Source organism: Scyliorhinus torazame, chromosome 9 (assembly GCF_047496885.1).
Source record: "Scyliorhinus torazame isolate Kashiwa2021f chromosome 9, sScyTor2.1, whole genome shotgun sequence".
Classification (NCBI taxonomy): Eukaryota; Metazoa; Chordata; class Chondrichthyes; order Carcharhiniformes; family Scyliorhinidae; genus Scyliorhinus; species Scyliorhinus torazame.
The window spans coordinates 445,529-467,180 of NC_092715.1; the positions used below are offsets into that span (position 1 = coordinate 445,529).

Genomic DNA, 21,652 nt, shown 5'->3' on the forward strand with positions numbered 1-21,652 from the left:
CGGGTCCCTGGCACTGTGAGACAGCAGTGTTAACCCGGTTCCCTGGCACTGTGTGACAGCAGTGTTAACCCGGGTCTCTGGCACTGTGAGACAGCAGTGTTAACCCGGGTCTCTGGCACTGTGAGACAGCAGTGTTAACCCGGGTCCCTGGCACTGTGAGACAGCAGTGTTAACCTGGGTCCCTGGCACTGTGAGACAGCAGTATTAACCCGGGTCCCTGCCACTGTGAGACAGCAGTGTTAACCCGGGTCCCTGGCACTGTGAGACAGCAGCGTTAACCCGGGTCCCTGGCGTTGTGAGACAGCAGTGTTAACCCGGGTCCCTGGCACTGTGAGACAGCAGTGTTAACCTGGGTCCCTGGCACTGTGAGACAGCAGTGTTAACCCAGGTCCCTGGCACTGTGCGACAGCAGTGTTAACCCGGGTCCCTGGCACAGTGAGGCAGCAGTGTTAACCCGGGTCCCTGGCATTGTGAGACAGCAGTGTTAACCCCAGTCCCTGGCACTGTGAGACAGCAGTGTTAACCCGGGTCCCTGGCTCTGAGGCAGCAGTGTTAACCCGGGTCCCTGGCATTGTGAGACAGCAGTGTTAACCCGGGTCCCTGGCACTGTGAGACAGCAGTGTTAACCCGGGTCCCTGGCACTGTGAGACAGCAGTGTTAACCCGGGTCCCTGGCACTGAGAGACAGCAGGGTTAACCTGGGTCCCTGGCACTGAGAAACAGCAGGGTTAACCGGGGTCCCTGGCACTGTGAGGCAGCAGTGTTAACCTGGGTCCCTGGCGCTGTGAGACAGCAGTGTTCACCCGGGTCCCTGGCTCTGAGGCAGCAGTGTTAACCCGGGTCCCTGGCACTGTGGGACAGCAGTGTTAACCTGGGTCCCTGGCGCTGTGAGACAGCAGTATTAACCCGGGTCCCTGGCACTGTGAGACAGCAGTGTTAACCCGGGTCCCTGGCTCTGAGGCAGCAGTGTTAACCCGGGTCCCTGGCACAGTGAGACAGCAGTGCTAACCCGGGTCCCTGGCTCTGTGAGACAGCAGTGTTAACCTGGGTCCCTGGCGCTGTGAGACAGCAGTGTTAACCTGAGTCCCTGGCACTGTGAGACAGCAGTGTTAACCCGGGTCCCTGGCACTGTGAGACAGCAGTGTTAACCCGGGTCCCTGGCTCTGAGGCAGCAGTGTTAACCCGGGTCCCTGGCACAGTGAGACAGCAGTGCTAACCCGGGTCCCTGGCTCTGTGAGACAGCAGTGTTAACCTGGGTCCCTGGCACTGTGAGACAGCAGTGTTAACCTGAGTCCCTGGCACTGTGAGGCAGCAGTGTTAACCCGGGTCCCTGGCACTGTGAGACAGCAGTGTTAACCCGGGTCCCTGGCTCTGAGGCAGCAGTGCTAACCGCACTGCCGCCGTCTAGGATTGGATTGTATTTGTTTATTGTCACGTGTACCAAGGTACAGTGAAAAGTATTTTTCTGCGAGCAGCTCAACAGATCATTAAATACATGGGAACATAGAACATAGAAAATACAGCACAGAACAGGCCCTTCAGCCCACGATGTTGTGCCGAACCTTTGTCCTAGATTAATCATAGATTAGCATTGAATTTACAGTGCAGAAGGAGGCCATTCGGCCCTTTGAGTCTGCACCGGCTCTTGTAAAGAGCACCCTACCCATAGTCAACACCTCCACCCAACACTAAGGGCAATTTTGGACACTAAGGGCAATTTATCATGGCCAATCCACCTAACCTGCACATCTTCGGACTGTGGGAGGAAACCAGAGCACCCGGAGGAAACCCACGCAGACATGGGGAGGACGTGTAGACTCCGCACAGACAGTGACCCAAGCCGGAATCGAACCTGGGACCCTGGAGCTGTGAAGCAATTGTGCTATCCACAATGCTACCGTGCTGCCCGAAAGAACGAATAAATCTACACTATATCATTTTACCGTAATCCATGTACCTATCCAATAGCTGCTTGAAGGTCCCTAATGTTTCCGACTCAACTATTTCCACAGGCAGTGCATTCCATGCCCCCACTACTCTCTGGGTAAAGAACCTACCTCTGATATCCCTCCTATATCTTCCACCTTTCACCTTAAATTTATGTCCCCTTGTAATGGTGTGTTCCACCCGGGGAAAAAGTCTCTGACTGTCTACTCTATCTATTCCCCTGATCATCTTATAAACCTCTATCAAGTCGCCCCTCATCCTTCTCCGTTCTAATGAGAAAAGGCCTAGCACCCTCAACCTTTCCTCGTAAGACCTACTCTCCATTCCAGGCAACATCCTGGTAAATCTCCTTTGCACCTTTTCCAAAGCTTCCACATCCTTCCTAAAATGAGGCGACCAGAACTGTACACAGTACTCCAAATGTGGCCTTACCAAAGTTTTGTACAGCTGCATCATCACCTCACGGCTCTTAAATTCAATCCCTCTGCTAATGAACGCGAGCACACCATAGGCCTTCTTCACAGCTCTATCCACTTGAGTGGCAACTTTCAAAGATGTATGAACATAGACCCCAAGATCTCTCTGCTCCTCCACATTGCCAAGGACTCTACCGTTAACCCTGTATTCCGCATTCATATTTGTCCTTCCAAAATGGACAACCTCACACTTTTCAGGGTTAAACTCCATCTGCCACTTCTCAGCCCAGCTCTGCATCCTATCTATGTCTCTTTGCAGCCGACAACAGCCCTCCTTACTATCCACAACTCCACCAATCTTCGTATCATCTGCAAATTTACTGACCCACCCTTCAACTCCCTCATCCAAGTCATTAATGAAAATCACAAACAGCAGAGGACCCAGAACTGATCCCTGCGGTACGCCACTGGTAACTGGGATCCAGGCTGAATATTTGCCATCCACCACCACTCTCTGACTTCTATCGGTTAGCCAGTTCGTTATCCAACTGGCCAAATTTCCCACTATCCCATGCCTCCTTACTTTCTGCAGAAGCCTACCATGGGAAACTTTATCAAATGCCTTACTAAAATCCATGTACACTACATCCACTGCTTTACCTTCATCCACATGCTTGGTCACCTCCCCAAAGAATTCAATAAGACTTGTAAGGCAAGACCTACCCCTCACAAATCCGTGCTGACTATCCCTAATCAAGCAGTGTCTTTCCAGATGCTCAGAAATCCTATCCTTCAGTACCCTTTCCATGACTTTGCCTACCACCGAAGTAAGACTAACTGGCCTGTAATTCCCAGGGTTATCCCTAGTCCTTTTTTGAACAGGGGCACGACATTCACCACTCTCCAATCCCCTGGTACCACCCCTGTTGGCAGTGAAGACGAAAAGATCATTGCCAACGGCTCTGCAATTTCATCTCTTGCTTCCCATAGAATCCTTGGATATATCCCGTCAGGCACGGGGGGCTTGTCTATCCTCAAGTTTCTCAAAATGCCCAACACATCTTCCTTCCTAACAAGTATTTCCTCGAGCTTACCAATCTGTTTCACACTGCCCTCTCCAACAATATGGCCCCTCTCATTTGTAAATACAGAAGAAAAGTACTCGTTCAAGACCTCTCCTATCTCTTCAGACTCAATACACAATCTCCCGCTACTGTCCTTGATCGGACCTACCCTCGCTCTAGTCATTCTCATATTTCTCACGTGTAAAAGGCCTTGGGGTTTTCCTTGATCCTACCCGCCAAAGATTGTTCATGCCCTCTCTTCGCTCTCCTAATCCCTTTCTTCAGTTCCCTCCTGGCTATCTTGTATCCTTCCAGTGCCCTGAACCTTGTTTCCTCAGCCTTACATAAGTCACCTTTTTCCTCTTAACAAGGCATTCAACCTCTCTTGTCAACCATGGTTCCCTCACTCGACCATCTCTTCCCTGCCTGACAGGGACATACATATCAAGGATACGTAGTACCTGTTCCTTGAACAAGTTCCACATTTCACTTGTGTCCTTCCCTGACAGCCTATGTTCCCAACTTATGCACTTCAATTCTTATCTGACAACATCGTGTTTTCACTTCCCCCAATTGTAAACCTTGCCCTGTTGCACGCACCTATCCCTCTCCATTACTAAAGTGAAAGTCACAGAATTGTGGTCACTATCTCCAAAATGCTCCCCCACTAACAAATCTATCACTTGTCCTGGTTCATTATCAAGTACTAAATTCAATATTGCCCCTCCTCTGGTCGGACAATCTACATACTGTGTTAGAAAAGCTTCCTGGACACACTGCACAAACACCACCCCATCCAAACTGTTTGATTTAAAGAGTTTCCACTCAATATTTGGGCAAGTCACCCATGACTACTACCCTGTGACTTCTGCACCTTTCCAAAATCTGTTTCCCAATCTGTTCCTCCACATCTCTGCTACTGTTGGGGGGCCTATAGAAAACTCCTAACAAGGTGACTGCTCCTTTCCTATTTCTGACTTCAACCCATACTACCTCAGTAGGGTGATACTCCTTGAACTGCCTTTCTGCAGCTGTTATACTATCTCTAATTAACAATGCCACCCCCCCCCCACCTCTTTTACCACCCTCCCTAATCTTATTGAAACATCTATAACCAGGGACCTCCAACAACCATTTCTGCCCCTCTTCTATCCAGGTTTCCGTGATGGCCACCACATCGTAGTCCCAAGTACCGATCCATGCCTTAAATTCACCCACCTTATTCCTGATGCTTCTTGCGTTGAAGTATACACACTTCAACCCATCTCCGTGCCTGCAAGTACTCTCCTTTGTCAGTGTTCCCTTCCCCACTGCCTCATTACACGCTTTGGCGTCCTGAATATCGGCTACCTTAGTTGCTGGACTACAAATCCGGTTCCCATTCCCCTGCCAAATTAGTTTAAACCCTCCCGAAGAGTACTAGAAAACCTCCCTCCCAGGATATTGGTGCCCCTCTGGTTCAGATGCAACCCGTCCTGCTTGTACAGGTCCCACCTTCCCCAGAATGCGCTCCAATTATCCAAATACCTGAAGCCCTCCCTCCTACACCATTCCTGCAGCCACGTGTTCAACTGCACTCTCTCCCTATTCCTAGCCTCGCTATCACGTGGCACCGGCAACAAACCAGAGATGACAACTCTGTCTGTCCTGGCTTTTAACTTCCAGCCTAACTCCCTAAACTTGCTTATTACCTCCACACCCCTTTTCCTACCTATGTCGTTGGTACCAATGTGCACCACGACTTCTGGCTGCTCCCCCTCCCCCTTAAGGATCCTGAAGACACGATCCGAGACATCCCTGACCCTGGCACCCGGGAGGCAACATACCTTCCGGGAGTCTCGCTCGCGACCACAGAATCTCCTATCTATTCCCCTAACCATTGAATCTCTTACAACTATTGCTTTTCTATTCTCCCCCCTTCCCTTCTGAGCCCCAGAGCCAGACTCAGTGCCAGAGACCTGGCCGCTAGGGCCTTCCCCCGGTAGGTCATCCCCCCCAACAGCATCCAAAACGGTATACTTGTTTTGAAGGGGAACAGCCACGAGGGATCCCTGCACTGTCTGCCTGTTTGTTTTTTTCCCCCTGACTGTAACCCAGCTATTCTTGTCCTGTACCTTGGGTGTGGTTACCTCCCTGTAACTCTTCTCAATCACCCCCTCTGCCTCCCGGATGATCCGAAGTTCATCCAGCTTCAGCTCCAGTTCCCTAACACGGTCTTTGAGGAGCTGGAGTTGGGTGCACTTCCCACAGGTATAGTCAGCGGGGACACCGGTGGTATCCCTCACCACCCACATCCTACAGGAGGAGCATGCAACTGGCCTAGCCTCCATCCCCTCTTACCTGACAGAATATAGCTGCCCTGTGGACCAACTGGATCTCTGCCCTCCGAATCTGCTCCCAGTCAGCTGCACTCTCTGTAAACTCCTGGCTCTCTTCGCACTCTTTGCGGAAATGTCGGAAACAAAATGAAAGGAGCACCTTACTCCCTCCTCACCTAACTCCCTCGGTCACCAAACTCTCACTATAGCACTCAAATGCACCAAATTCAGCACTCAGTGCAAACAAAGTCTGCACTGTAGGGGATCACTTTTATACTGTGAATCTAGCCTCTGAAAACTGGAATAAGGAAAGGGAATAAAAGAAAATACATAATAGGGCAACACAACATATACAATGTAACTACATAAGCACTGGCATCGGGTGAAGCATACAGGGTGTAGTGTTAATGAGGTCAGTCCATAAGAGGGTCATTTAGGAGTCTGGTGACAGTGGGGAAGAAGCTGTTTTTGAGTCTGTTCGTGCGTGTTCTCAGACTTCTGTACCTCCTGCCCGATGGAAGAAGTTGGAAGAGTGAGTAAGCCGGGTGGGAGGGATCTTTGATTAAGCTGCCCGCTTTCCCCAGGCAGCGGGAGGTGTAGATGGAGTCAATGGATGGGAGGCAGGTTTGTGTGATGGACTGGGCGGTGTTCACGACTCTGAAGTTTCTTGCGGTCCTGGGCCGAGCAGTTGCCATACCAGGCTGTGATGCAGCCCGATAGGATGCTTTCTATGGTGCATCTGTAAAAGTTGGTAAGGGTTAATGTGGACATGCCGAATTTCCTTAGTTTCCTGAGGAAGTATAGGCGCTGTTGTGCTTTCTTGGTGGTAGCGTCGACGTGGGTGGACCAGGACAGATTTTTGGAGATGTGCACCCCTGGAATTTGAACCCTCTATAAGCGGAAGGCGGAATTAAGGTCACAATCATTTCAGCCGTGATCACGTCAAATGGTGGAGCAGGTTCGAGGGGCTGAATGGCCGACTTCTGATCTTAATTCAGATACATATACACTTTAATCAACTCATTTCTAAAGTGCTATTTCCTTTTCATAAAACCCTTTTGACCGCTTGATTGTATTATGATTTTCTAAATGACCTGTTGGTACTTTCTTTAAAAAGATTACAGCATTTACCCTGTGACAGATTTGAAGACTAACTGGCTAACAGTTTCCTGCTTCTGACTCCCCCCTTTCTCTAATCTCCCTCCTTTCTCTATCCTCGCTATAATCTCCCTCCTCTCTCTAATCTCCCTCCTTTCTCTATCCTCGCTCTAATCTCCCTTCTTTCTCTAAACTCTCTCTAATACCCCTCCTTTCTCTAACCTCGCTCTAATCTCCCTTCTTTCTCTAAACTCTCTCTAACCTCCCTGCTTTCTCTTCTCTCCCTCCTTTCTCTAACCTCGCTCTAATCTCCCTTCTTTCTCTAAACTCTCTCTAACCTCCCTGCTTTCTCTTCTCTCCCTCCTTTCTCTAACCTCGCTCTAATCTCCCTCCTTTCTCTAACCTCGCTCTAATCTCCCTCCTTTCTCTAACCTCGCTCTAATCTCCCTCCTTTCTCTAGTAGGTGTGCCGCCAATTGAGGTGGGGGAGTAACTAATGCAGAGAATGCAGTAAATTTTGTATAATGAAGTGGTTTGGGTTTCCTGTATGTGAACTGTTAATGGTTGTAATTAACTCACCGCATCAGTGACGTCAATCTCATATAGTTTATGGAATGTCTCTCTGTCGAAGAAGAGCAGCTTTCCACTATCTTGTCCTCTCTTTACTGAAGTTCCCGTTATTAGCAGTTTATCGTCAGGGCTGAAACAGCAATCTGTCCTGAGGGAGGGAACATCGGCATTGAGGAAAGCTGGTGTATCACCCACCCCATCATCCAAACACAGCACAAATTCATTTACATAAAGCCTTTAATAAAATAAAATGGCCCAAGGTCTTTGACAGGATTATGAAGCAAATATGACACAAAGCTACAGAAGGCAATATTTTTATATTTTTTGTTATTCTTGGAATGTTCGCCTCACTGCCAAGGACAGCATTTATTTACCAACCACTGGAATAAAACCTCCCTTCCCGCTCTGCCCCTCATCACTGAGAGATATGGGCCAAATGTGGGCAAGTGGGACTAGCTTAGTGATAGAAACTGGGCGGCATGGACATGCTGGGCCGAAGGGCCTGTTTCCCTGCTGTAAACATCTATGACTCTATTAGGCCAGGTGGCCAAAAGCTTCATCAAAGACAGTGATTTTAAGGAGCATGTTAAAGGAGGAAGGAGAGATTGTGTTGTGTGGGGAGGACATTCCACACGTTAGGGCCTAATCAGCTGAAGGCTCAGGGACAGAATTGCAGGAGTGCTGGTTTCTCAGAGAGCTGTGGAGCTGGAGGAGATTCCAGAGATTGGGAGGGGCTAAATCAATCTAGGAAATTGAAAACAAGGATGAAGACTTTAACATTACGCAGTTCCTTGATTGGGTTTCAATGTGGGTCATTGAGTGCCCATGCGATGGGTGACAGAGCACTAAATTTATAAAAGAAAAAAATAAGATCAAAATTATTCATGTACAGAATGATCTGTCTGGACTGTGAGCAGAACAATACTTTTCACTGGGCGGCATGACAATAAATTTAAATTTAATCTAATCTAGTTAAATCCCTAATCATTGCAACCATTCAGGTAAATCTCCTCTGCAGCCTCTCAGGGACCTTCACCTCATTCCTCGAATGTGGTGGCTAGAATTGGAAGCAATATTCTAGCTGTGGCCTGAGGGAGGTTTTACGGCAGCTTTTAAAAAAAATTTAAAGTATCCAATCCCGTTTTTCCCCCAACTGAGGGGCAATTTAGTGTGGCCAATCCACCTACCCTGCACATCTTTGGGTTGTCGGGTGATACCCAAGCAGACACAGGGACAATGTGTAAACTCCACACGGACAGTGACCCAGGACTGGATTGGATTGGATTGGATTTGTTTATTGTCACGTGTACCGAGGTACAGTGAAAAGTATTTTTCTGCGAGCAGCTCAACAGATCATCAAGTACATGAGAAGAAAAGGGAATGAAAGAAAATACATAATAGGGCAACACAACATATACAATGTAACTACATAAACACCGGCATCGGATGAAGCATACAGGGTGTAGTGTTAATGAGGTCAGTCCATAAGAGGGTCATTTAGGAGTCTGGTGACAGTGGGGAAGAAGCCGTTTTTGAGTCTGTTCGTGCGTGTTCTCAGACTTCTATATCTCCTGCCCGATGGAAGAAGTTGGAAGAGTGAGTAAGCCGGGTGGGAGGGATCTTTGATTATGCTGCCCGCTTTCCCCAGGAAGCAGGAGGTGTAGATGGAGTCAATGGATGGGAGGCAGGTTCGTGTGATGGACTGGGCGGTGTTCACGACTCTCTGAAGTTTCTTGCGGTCCTGGGCCGAGCAGTTGCCATACCAGGCTGTGATGCAGCCCGATAGGATGCTTTCTATGGTGCATCTGTAAAAGTTGGTAAGAGTCAATGTGGACATGCCGAATTTCCTTAGTTTCCTGAGGAAGTATAGACGCTGTTGTGCTTTCTTGGTGGTAGCGTCAACGTGGGTGGACCAGGACAGATTTTTGGAGATGTGTACCCCTAGGAATTTGAAACTGCTAACCATCTCCACCTCGGCCCCGTTGATGCTGACAGGGGTGTGTACAGTACGTTGCTTCCTGAAGTCAATGACCAGCTCTTTAGTTTTGCTGGCATTGAGGGAGAGATTGTTGTCGCTGCACCACTCCACTAGGTTCTCTATCTCCCTCCTGTATTCGGACTCATCGTTATTCGAGATCCGGCCCACTATGGTCGTATCGTCAGCAAACTTGTAGATGGAGTTGGAACCACGTTTTGCCACGCAGTCGTGTGTGTACAGGGAGTAGAGTAGGGGGCGAAGAACGCAGCCTTGCGGGGTGCCGGTGTTGAGGACTATTGTGGAGGAGGTGTTGTTGTTCATTCTTACTGATTGTGGTCTGTTGGTCAGAAAATCGAGGATCCAGTTGCAGAGTGGGGAGCCAAGTCCGAGGTTTTGGAGCTTTGATATGAGCTTGGCTGGGTTTATGGTGTTGAAGGCGGAGCTGTAGTCAATAAATAGGAGCCTAATGTAGGAGTCCTTGTTTTCGAGATGCTCTAGGGATGAGTGTAGGGCCAGGGAAATGGTGTTTGATGTGGACCGGTTGCAGCGGTATGCGAATTGCAGTGGATCAAGGCGTTCTGGGAGTATGGAGGTGATGCGCTTCATGATCAACCTCTCGAAGCACTTCATTCCGACTGAAGTCAGGGCCACTGGTCGGTAGTCATTGAGGCACGTTGCCTGGTTCTTCTTTGGTAACCGGTATGATGGTGGTCTTCTTGAAGCAGGTGGGGACCTCGGAGTGGAGTAGGGACAGGTTAAAGATGTCCGTGAATACCTCTGCCAGCCGGTCTGCGCAGGCTCTGAGTGCACGACCAGGGATCCCGCCCGGGCCCGTCGCCTTCCGAGGGTTCACTTTCAGGAAGGCCAATCTGACTTCGGAAGCTGTGATGGTGGGTATGGGTGAATTATGGGCTGCTGGGGCACTCGCCAGCGAATTGTTGGTTACCTGCTCGAACCGAGCATAGAATGCATTGAGTTCATCGGGGAGGGGTGCGCTGCTGCCAGAGATACTGTTCGGCTTCGCTTTGTAGCCCATTATGTTGTTTAGTCCTTGCCACAACTGCCGAGAGTCTGTCTGTGACTCTAGCTTGGTTTGATATTCTCTCTTGGCATCTCGGATGGCTTTGCGGAGGTCGTACCTGGTTTTCTTGTATCGGTCAGGGTCGTCTGCCTTGAACGCCTCAGATCTGTCCTTCAGTAGGGAGTCAGTCTCGCGATTGAGCCATGGTTTCCGGTTGGGGAACATACGTACTGCTTTCTTTGGCACGCAGTCGTCCACACATTTGCTGATGAAGTCTGTGACGGTGGTGGCACACTCATTTAAGTTGGCCGGTGAGGCAGCAGTGCTAACCGCTGAGCCACCCGGTGAGGCAACAGTGCTAACCACTGTGCCATCCCATGAGGAAGCAGTGCTAACCACTGTGTCGCCCTGTGAGGTAGCAATGCTACTGTGCCACTCTGAGTAAGCAGTTCTAACCACCGTGCCACCGCTGAGGCAGCAGTCTACCTACTGCCCTACCGTGAGGCAGCTGTGCTAACCACTGTGCTACCACGCCGCCCTATGTTCAGCTTTTTATATTAACATGTTAGTTTTGTCGTGTTAAGCACACTGAGATAACACGGGCTGCAACTGGATGCAGCTTTAACTGAAAGATACTCCAGACCTTGAAGTTAGTTCAATTTGATTTATTGAACCTGTCACACAGTTAGCTCAGTTCTCTGTGAGTTCGACTCTCTGCTAACCTAAGTGTGGTTATTCTGTCTGACTGAACCAGACTAGCTCTTAGCCACGTGCTGGAGGTGTTACGTGATATATACACCTTGACTCACTCTGTAGATGTCCCCAGTGGAAAGAGGCGGAGTGTGAGTGCCTCGTGCCTTTTATCGTGGGAAACCACCCCCAAGTGTTCTGCCTGCTGATTGGTTATGTCCTGTTCTCTGTGTTCATTAGCTGCCTGTCTGTATCTCATTATGTGCATGTCTGCATATCATGACAAGTTTTACATTTATTTTCCTATTCTAACACTTCACTTCATTGCCTATGAAGCATTTTTGGATGTCTGGTGGTCATGAAAGATATTGCATAAATGAATTAAAACATTTCTTTCGATGAAATTGCAGGAACTTACATTGGGAAGATGTTGGGGAGGCCAGATGCTGCATTCAAAGGTTTCCGGAAATTCCTCATATCCCAGGTTTTAATGGTGTCGTCTCCTGGAAGACAGATCAGCAACATTTTAATCTATTTCCGCCAGATAACCTCGACCCCTGACCTCATTACAGCCTCTGTCCAAACATAAGCAACAGGGCGGAGTTCAAAGGTGAGGTGAGAGTGACTGCCCTTCATATCCAGGCTGAATATCACCAAATGTGACATCAAGGAGACTTTGCAAAGTTGAAGTCACAGAATCTTCACATTCAGTTGATTGCCTGCACAGGCTTTCCAAATTAGCAAGTCATTCAGTGCCATCCTCCCGCCTTATCCCAGAACCTAGAATACAGCACACGAACAGGCCCTTCGGTCCTCCAAGCCTGTACAGGCCATAACAGTCTCATTCCATTTGGAATGCCTTGATTTAACTTGCCTCCATCACTCTCAGGTAGCACATCGAGACCCCAACCACTTGTTGCGTGAATCACCTGAGGAAGGAGCAGCGCTCCGAAAGCTAGTGACATCGAAACAAACCTGTTGGACTTTAACCTGGTGTTGTAAGACTTCGTACTGTGCTCACCCCAGTCCAACGCCGGCATCTCCACATCATGGCTGATAAATACAGACAGTAAGGCTCTGTGGGAAAATATACGGACATCTACTGGACAGGACCTGAACACCACTAGACGAGACCAGATGGAATTGGGGGGCAGGGTCCTGGTGAATTGAGTTGGGGACTCTGGAGCGAAGCACTGAGCAGGGTGAACTCCACCTTCTCCTGCGCAAGGCTAAGCCTAATGCAGCTCAAAGTGCTGCACAGAGCGCACCTGACCAGAACCCGAATGAGCAGGTTCTTCCCGGAGGTGGAGGACAAATGTGAGCGGTGCCAGAGGGGCCCGGCCAACCACACCCACATGTTTTGGGCTTGCCCCAAGCTTGCTGGGTTCTGGACAGCCTTCTCCGAGGCAATGTCCAAGGTTGTGGGGGTGAGGGTGAAGCCATGCCCAAATGAGGCAATCTTCGGGGTATCAGAGCAGCCAGAGTTGCACATGGGGAAGGGGCCCAACACCCTTGCTTTCGCTTCCCTAATCGCACGCCGGAGAATCCTGCTCGGCTGGCGATCGGCAGCACCACCCACAGCTGCAGACTGGCTCGCTGACCGCTCGGAATCTCTCCTCCTGGAGAAGATTAACTACGCCATCTGAGAGTGGGAGGAAGGCTTCCTCACTGCATGGGGGCAATTTGTCGCCCTGTTCCAGAACCGTTCGAGGTCAACAACAGCCAGTAGAGGGGGAAACTGAAAAGTAAAAAAAAAGATAAAGAGGAACGTCAGGGATGCACAATCCGGGGGGGGGAAGACGGAAGAGAAGAGGGAGCCTGAGAGGAACAAAAGAAACAACGCGAAGGGAGGGGGGGTGGCAAACCCCCCCCATTCACAAGAGGGACACGGCCACAATTGGCGGAGGGAAAAGAACAAAATGGGGGGAACCAAGGAAGAGGGCGAACCCCCCCCAGAACAAGCAGCGAGGAGCATTAAGGAGCGAGGGGCAAAGTTTCGAGGAGATGTGCGAAGGAAGGTTGTTTGTTTGTTTTTTTACGCAGAGGGTAGTGGGTGCCTGGAATTCGCTACCAGAGGAGGCGGTGGAGGCAGGGACGATAGTGACATTTAAGGGGCATCTTGACAAATACATGAATAGGATGGGAATAGAAGGATACGGACCCAGGAAGTGTAGAAGATTGTAGTTTAGTCGGGCAGCATGGTCGGCACGGGCTTGGAGGGCCGAAGGGCCTGTTCCTGTGCTGTACATTTCTTTGTTCTTTGTAACAGAGAAGGTTAATTGGGGCAAAGCTGGTCATCTTGTGCATATGGATTTTCAAAAGTCATTTTATAGAGACATTTGGGTGCATGATAGCACGGTGGTTAGCACTGTTGCTTCACAGCCCCAGGGTCCCAGGGTCGATTCCCGGCTTGGGTCACTGTCTGTGCGGAGTCTGCACATCCTCCCCGTGTCTGCGTGGGTTTCCTCCGGGCGCCCCGGTTTCCTCCCACAAGACCCGAAAGACGTGCTGTTAGGTGAATTGGACATTCTGAATTCTCCCTCTGTGTACCCGAACAGGCGCCGGAATGTGGTGACTAGGGGATTTTCACAGTAACTTCATTGTAGTGTTAATGTAAGCCTACTTGTGACAATAAAGATTATTATTGAACAGATTTCTAGCTCATGGAATAAAACGACAATAGGTATTTGCATTAAAAATTAGCTGAGTGACAGGAAAGGGACACTATTGACGAATGGCTGTTTTTCAGATTGAAGGAAGGTTTGCAATGAGGTTCTGCTGGTGTCAGTGTTGGGACCCTTGCTCTTCCTGATGTAAAGATTGGAAGTATTGTTAACTTTGATGAGGACAGTCTTGAACTGGGGGAGTCCAGAACTAGGGGTCATAGTTTGAGGATAACCTTTTAGGACTAAGTTGAGGAGAAATGTCATCATCCAGAGAGTGGTGAATCTGTGGATTTAAAAAAAATATTTGTTCATGGGATGTGGGTGTCGCGTTGGGCTGTGGGGCTGGAGTCACGTGTAGGCCAGACCAGGTAAGAACGACAGATTTCCTCCCCTAAAGGACATTAGTGAACCAGATGGGTTTTTACAACAATCGGCAATGGTTTCATGGTCATCATTAGGCATTTAATTCCAGATTTTTATTCAATTCAAATTTCACCATCTGCAGTGGTGGGATCGAAGAGATGTGCGAATCTACACTGGGAGTCCCAGAGCGTTACCCTGGGTCCCCAGAGCGTTACCCTGGGTCCCCAGAGCGTTACCCTGGGTCCCCAGAGCGTTACCCTGGGTCCCCAGAGCGTTACCCTGGGTCCCAGAGCATGACCCCGGGTCCCCAGAGCGTTACCCTGGGTCCCCAGAGCGTTACCCCGGGTCCCAGAGCGTGACCCCGGGTCCCAGAGCGTTACCCCGGGTCCCAGAGCGTGACCCCGGGTCCCAGAGCGTGACCCCGGGTCCCAGAGCGTGACCCCGGGTCCCAGAGCGTTACCCCGGGTCCCAGAGCGTTACCCTGGGTCCCAGAGCGTTACCCTGGGTACCAGAGCGTTACCCCGGGTCCCAGAGCGTGACCCAGGGTCCCAGAGCGTGACCCCGGGTCCCAGAGCGTTACCCCGGGTCCCAGAGCGTGACCCCGGGTCCCAGAGCGTGACCCCGGGTCCCAGAGCGTGACCCCGGGTCCCAGAGCGTGACCCCGGGTCCCAGAGCGTTACCCCGGGTCCCAGAGCGTTACCCCGGGTCCCAGAGCGTTACCCTGGGTCCCAGAGCGTTACCCTGGGTCCCAGAGCGTTACCCTGGGTCCCAGAGCGTGACCCAGGGTCCCAGAGCATTACCCTGGGTCCCAGAGCGTTACCCTGGGTCCCAGAGCGTTACCCTGGGTCCCAGAGCGTTACCCTGGGTCCCAGAGCGTTACCCTGGGTCCCAGAGCGTGACCCTGGGTCCCACAGCGTTACTCTGGGTCCCACAGCGTTACCCTGGGTCCCAGAGCGTTACCCTGGGTCCCCAGAGCATTACCCCAGGTCCCAGAGCGTGACCCCGGGTCCCAGAGCGTTACCCTGGGTCCCAGAGCGTTACCCCGGGTCCCAGAGCGTTACCCTGGGTCCCAGAGCGTGACCCCGGGTCCCAGAGCATGACCCCGGGTCCCAGAGCGTTACCCTGGGTCCCAGAGCGTTACCCTGGGTCCCAGAGCGTTACCCTGGGTCTCAGAGCGTTACCCCGGGTCCCAGAGCGTAACCCTGGGTCCCAGAGCGTTACCCCGGGTCCCACAGCGTTACCCTGGGTCCCAGAGCGTGACCCCGGGTCCCAGAGCATGACCCCGGGTCCCAGAGCGTTACCCTGGGTCCCAGAGCGTTACCCTGGGTCCCAGAGCGTTACCCTGGGTCTCAGAGCGTTACCCCGGGTCCCAGAGCGTAACCCTGGGTCCCAGAGCGTTACCCCGGGTCCCACAGCGTTGGGATCCAGCAATAATATCACTACATGGGGCAGCACCTGTGGCATAGTGCTTAGCATTGCTGCCTCACGGCGCCGAGGTCCTAGGTTTGATCCCGGCTCAGGGTCACTGTCCATGCGGAGTTTGCACATTCTCCACGTGTTAGCGTGGGTCTCACCCCCACAACCCAAAGATGTGCAGGTTAGGTGGATTGGCCACGCTAAATTGCCCCTTGATTGGAAATAAGGGAGAGTATCAAATTTAAGGAAAAAGCATACAAAGTGGCAAAGTTTAGTGGGAGACTAGAGGACTGGGAAATCTTTAGGGGGCAACAGAAAGCTACTAAAAAAGCTATAAAGAAGAGTAAGATAGATTATGAGAGTAAACTTGCTCAGAATATAAAAACAGATAGTAAAAGTTTCTACAAATATATAAAACAAAAAAGAGTGGCTAAGGTAAATATTGGTCCTTTAGAGGATGAGAAGGGAGATTTAATAATGGGGGATGAGGAAATGGCTGAGGAACTGAACAGGTTTTTTGGGTCGGTCTTCACAGTGGAAGACACAAATAACATGCCAGTGACTGATGGAAATGAGGCTATGACAGGTGAGGACCTTGAGAGGATTGTTATCACCAAGGAGGTAGTGATGGGCAAGCTAATGGGGCTAAAGGAAGACAAGTCTCCTGGCCCTGATGGAATGCATCCCAGAGAACTAAAAGAGATGGCTAGGGAAATTGCAAATGCACTAGTGATAATTTACCAAAATTCACTAGACTCTGGGGTGGTCCCGGCGGATTGGAAATTAGCAAACGTGACACCACTGTTTAAAAAAGGAGGTAGGCAGAAAGCGGGTAAATATAGGCCAGTGAGCTTAACTTCTGTAGCAGGGAAAATGCTGGAATCTATCATCAAGGAAGAAATAGCGAGGCACCTGGATGGAAATTGTCCCATTGGGCAGACGCAGCATGGGTTCATAAAGGGCTGGTCATGCCTAACTAATTTAGTGGAATTTTGAGGACATTACCAGTGCGGTAGATAACGGGGAGCCAATGGGTGTGGTATATCTGGATTTCCAGTAAGCTTTTGACAAGGTGCCACGCAAAAGGTTGCTGCATAAGATAAAGATGCATGGCATTAAGGGGAAAGTAGTAGCATGGATAGAGGATTGGTTAATTAATAGAAAGCAAAGAGTGGGGATTAATGGGTGTTTCTCTGATTGGCAATCAGTAGCTCGTGGTGTCCCTCAGGGATCAGTGTTGTGCCCACAATTGTTCACAATTTACATAGATAATTTGGAGTTGGGGACCAAGTGCAATGTGTCCAAGTTTGCAGGCGACACTAAGATAAGTGGTAAAGCAAAAAGGGCAGAGGATACTGGAAGTCTGCAGAGGGATTTGGATAGGCTAAGTGAATGGGCTGGGGTCTGGCAGATGGAATATAATGTTGACAAATGTGAGGTTATCCATTTTGGTAGGAATAACAGCAAAAGGGATTATTATTTAAATGATAAAATATTAAAACATGCTGCTGTGCAGAGAGATCTGGGTGTGCTAGTGCATGAGTCGCAAAAAGTTGGTTTACATGTGCAACAGGTGATTAAGGCGGCAAATGGAATTTTGTCCTTCATTGCGAGAGGGATGGAGTTTAAGACTAGGGAGGTTATGCTGCAATTGTATAAGGCGTTAGTGAGGCCACACCTGGAGTATTGTGTTCAGTTTTGGTCTCCTTACCTGAGAAAGGACGTACTGGCACTGGAGGGTGTGCAGAGGAGATTCATTAGGTTAATCCCAGAGTTGAGGGGGTTGGATTACGAGGAGAGGTTGAGTAGACTGGGACTGTACTCGTTGGAATTTAGAAGGATGAAGGGGGATCCTACAGAAACATATAAGATTATGAAGGGAATAGATAGGATAGATGCGGGCAGGTTGTTTCCACTGGCGGGTGAAAGCAGAACTAGGGGGCATAGCCTCAAAATAAGGGGAAGTAGATTTAGGACTGAGTTTAGGAGGAACTTCTTCACCCAAAGGGTTGTGAATCTATGGAATTCCTTGCCCAGTGAAGCAGTAGAGGCTCCTTCATTAAATGTTTTTAAGATAAAGATAGATAGTTTTTTGGAGAATAAAGGGATTAAGGGTTATGGTGTTCGGGCCGGAAAGTGGAGCTGAGTCCACAAAAGATCAGCCATGATCTCATTGAATGGTGGAGCAGGCTCGAGGGGCCAGATGGCCAACTCCTGCTCCTAGTTCTTATAAGATCTCATGGTACTGATGCATGTTTGCAACCTCTTCCTGATGCTATCATATGCAATCAAATATATGTACAAGTACATACCACCCCGTGATGCCAAAGTATTTCCATCATATGAAAAGCTGAGGCAGGAGGTGTCACTGCCAGGAACATGCGCCTGTCGATTATGAAACTTTGTATGAACCTATAGAGCGAACGAACAAACAAACACTGATTAGTGGCAAATGGTCAGAGCATCTCTCAGTGCGAGCTCCTCCCACACACACCGTTACATCGCCCATAGTCAGAGCATCTCTCAGTGCGAGCTCCCCCCACACACACCGTTACATTGCCCATAGAGCATCTCTCAGTGCGAGCTCCTCCCACACACACCGTTACATTGCCCATAGAGCATCTCTCAGTGCGAGCTCCTCCCACACACACCGTTACATCGCCCATAGAGCATCTCTCAGTGCGAGCTCCTCCCACACACACCGTTACATCGTCCATAGAGCATCTCTCAGTGCGAGCTCCTCCCACACACACCGTTACATCGTCCATAGAGCATCTCTCAGTGCGAGCTCCTCCCACACACACCGTTACATCGCCCATAGAGCATCTCTCAGTGCGAGCTCCCCCCACACACACCGTTACATCGCCCATAGAGCATCTCTCAGTGCGAGCTCCTCCCACACACACCGTTACATCGCCCATAGAGCATCTCTCAGTGCGAGCTCCTCCCACACACACCGTTACATCGCCCATAGAGCATCTCTCAGTGCGAGCTCCTCCCACACACACCGTTACATGGCCCATAGAGCATCTCTCAGTGCGAGCTCCTCCCACACACACCGTTACATCGCCCATAGAGCATCTCTCAGTGCGAGCTCCTCCCACACACACCGTTACATCGCCCAAAGAGCATCTCTCAGTGCGAGCTCCCCCCACACACACCGTTACATCGCCCATAGAGCATCTCTCAGTGCGAGCTCCCCCCACACACACCGTTACATCGCCCATAGGGCATCTCTCAGTGCGAGCTCCCCCCACACACACCGTTACATCGCCCATAATCAGAGCATCTCTCAGTGCGAGCTCCCCCCACACACACCGTTACATCGCCCATAGAGCATCTCTCAGTGCGAGCTCCTCCCACACACACCGTTACATTGCCCATAGAGCATCTCTCAGTGCGAGCTCCCCCCACACACACCGTTACATCGCCCATAGAGCATCTCTCAGTGCGAGCTCCTCCCACACACACCGTTACATCGCCCATAATCAGAGCATCTCTCAGTGCGAGCTCCTCCCACACACACCGTTACATCGTCCATAGAGCATCTCTCAGTGCGAGCTCCTCCCACACACACCGTTACATCGTCCATAGAGCATCTCTCAGTGCGAGCTCCCCCCACACACACCGTTACATCGCCCATAATCAGAGCATCTCTCAGTGCGAGCTCCCCCCACACACACCGTTACATCGCCCATAGAGCATCTCTCAGTGCGAGCTCCTCCCACACACACCGTTACATCGCCCATAGAGCATCTCTCAGTGCGAGCTCCCCCCACACACACCGTTACATCGCCCATAGAGCATCTCTCAGTGCGAGCTCCTCCCACACACACCGTTACATCGCCCATAGAGCATCTCTCAGTGCGAGCTCCCCCCACACACACCGTTACATCGCCCATAGTCAGAGCATCTCTCAGTGCGAGCTCCCCCCACACACACCGTTACATCACCCATAGAGCATCTCTCAGTGCGAGCTCCCCCCACACACACCGTTACATCGCCCATAGTCAGAGCATCTCTCAGTGCGAGCTCCCCCCACACATACCGTTACATCGCCCATAGAGCATCTCTCAGTGCGAGCTCCCCCCACACACACCGTTACATCGCCCATAGAGCATCTCTCAGTGCGAGCTCCTCCCACACACACCGTTACATCGTCCATAGAGCATCTCTCAGTGCGAGCTCCTCCCACACACACCGTTACATCGCCCATAGAGCATCTCTCAGTGCGAGCTCCCCCCACACACACCGTTACATCGCCCATAGAGCATCTCTCAGTGCGAGCTCCTCCCACACACACCGTTACATCGTCCATAGAGCATCTCTCAGTGCGAGCTCCTCCCACACACACCGTTACATCGCCCATAGAGCATCTCTCAGTGCGAGCTCCTCCCACACACACCGTTACATCGCCCATAGAGCATCTCTCAGTGCGAGCTCCTCCCACACACACCGTTACATCGCCCATAGAGCATCTCTCAGTGCGAGCTCCTCCCACACACACCGTTACATCGCCCATAGAGCATCTCTCAGTGCGAGCTCCTCCCACACACACCGTTACATCGCCCATAGTCAGAGCATCTCTGTGCGAGCTCCCCCCACACACACCGTTACATCGCCCATAGAGCATCTCTCAGTGCGAGCTCCCCCCACACACACCGTTACATCGCCCATAGAGCATCTCTCAGTGCGAGCTCCCCCCACACACACCGTTACATCGCCCATAGAGCATCTCTCAGTGCGAGCTCCTCCCACACACACCGTTACATCACCCATAGAGCATCTCTCAGTGCGAGCTCCTCCCACACACACCGTTACATCGCCCATAGAGCATCTCTCAGTGCGAGCTCCTCCCACACACACCGTTACATCGCCCATAGAGCATCTCTCAGTGCGAGCTCCCCCCACACACACCGTTACATCGCCCATAGAGCATCTCTCAGTGCGAGCTCCCCCCACACACACCGTTACATCGCCCATAGTCAGAGCATCTCTGTGCGAGCTCCCCCCACACACACCGTTACATCGCCCATAGTCAGAGCATCTCTGTGCGAGCTCCTCCCACACACACCGTTACATCGCCCATACAGCATCTCTCAGTGCGAGCTCCTCCCACACACACCGTTACATCGCCCATAGAGCATCTCTCAGTGCGAGCTCCTCCCACACACACCGTTACATCGCCCATAGAGCATCTCTCAGTGCGAGCTCCTCCCACACACACCGTTACATCGCCCATAGAGCATCTCTCAGTGCGAGCTCCTCCCACACACACCGTTACATCGCCCATAGAGCATCTCTCAGTGCGAGCTCCTCCCACACACACCGTTACATCGCCCATAGAGCATCTCTCAGTGCGAGCTCCCCCACACACACCGTTACATCGCCCATAGAGCATCTCTCAGTGCGAGCTCCCCCCACACACACCGTTACATCGCCCATAGAGCATCTCTCAGTGCGAGCTCCTCCCACACACACCGTTACATCGCCCATAGAGCATCTCTCAGTGCGAGCTCCCCCACACACACCGTTACATCGCCCATAGAGCATCTCTCAGTGCGAGCTCCTCCCACACACACCGTTACATCGTCCATAATCAGAGCATTATTTCCATCAGATACAACATCATCAGAAACACCACCTCATCGCCAAGCTCAGCAAGTAGCTCCGAACAGACGCATCCCAAGAGCTCACCCATCAAGGTCAAGCTGCTTTACATTGAAGCACTGGACAGATGGACAGCTGTAGCCAATCAGCACCTCAGGCCGATGCAAAAAATCAACTACAGCTACAGGAGGCGGCCACTTGGCCCATTGTAGCTGCCCCTGTTCTCCAGACCAGCCTCACGACTGCCTTTCCTTGTTCACCGGCACACTGGGCGGGATTCTCCGGCCATGTCCGCCCGCCGACCCGAGAATCCCGCCGAGGCCAATGGATTTTCCCATTGTCGGAGTCTCGCCCGTGGCGTTCTTGCGGTGGGCAGGGTGGAAGCATCCAGCCCATTGTTTCTATTCAAATAATCACCCAATGCACCCCCCGGAATACTGTCAACAGTTTTGGCCCCTTTATCTAATGAAAGTTACACTGGCATCAGAGGCAGTCCA

The 21,652-nt window shown here is 51.0% G+C and overlaps 1 protein-coding gene across 1 annotated transcript in view; it reads right to left on the minus strand.

The window, feature by feature from the left end:
- Positions 1 to 21,652, minus strand: part of LOC140429043 (WD repeat-containing protein 70) — a 208,128-nt gene that overhangs the window by 57,609 nt on the left and 128,867 nt on the right. Inside the window, exons 11-13 of the mRNA XM_072515572.1 lie at positions 17,858 to 17,957; positions 11,519 to 11,603; positions 7,421 to 7,559 (exon numbers count right to left, since the gene is read on the minus strand). Of these exons, the coding sequence (XP_072371673.1) occupies positions 7,421 to 7,559; positions 11,519 to 11,603; positions 17,858 to 17,957 (324 nt within the window). The remainder of the gene's footprint in view (positions 1 to 7,420; positions 7,560 to 11,518; positions 11,604 to 17,857; positions 17,958 to 21,652) is intronic.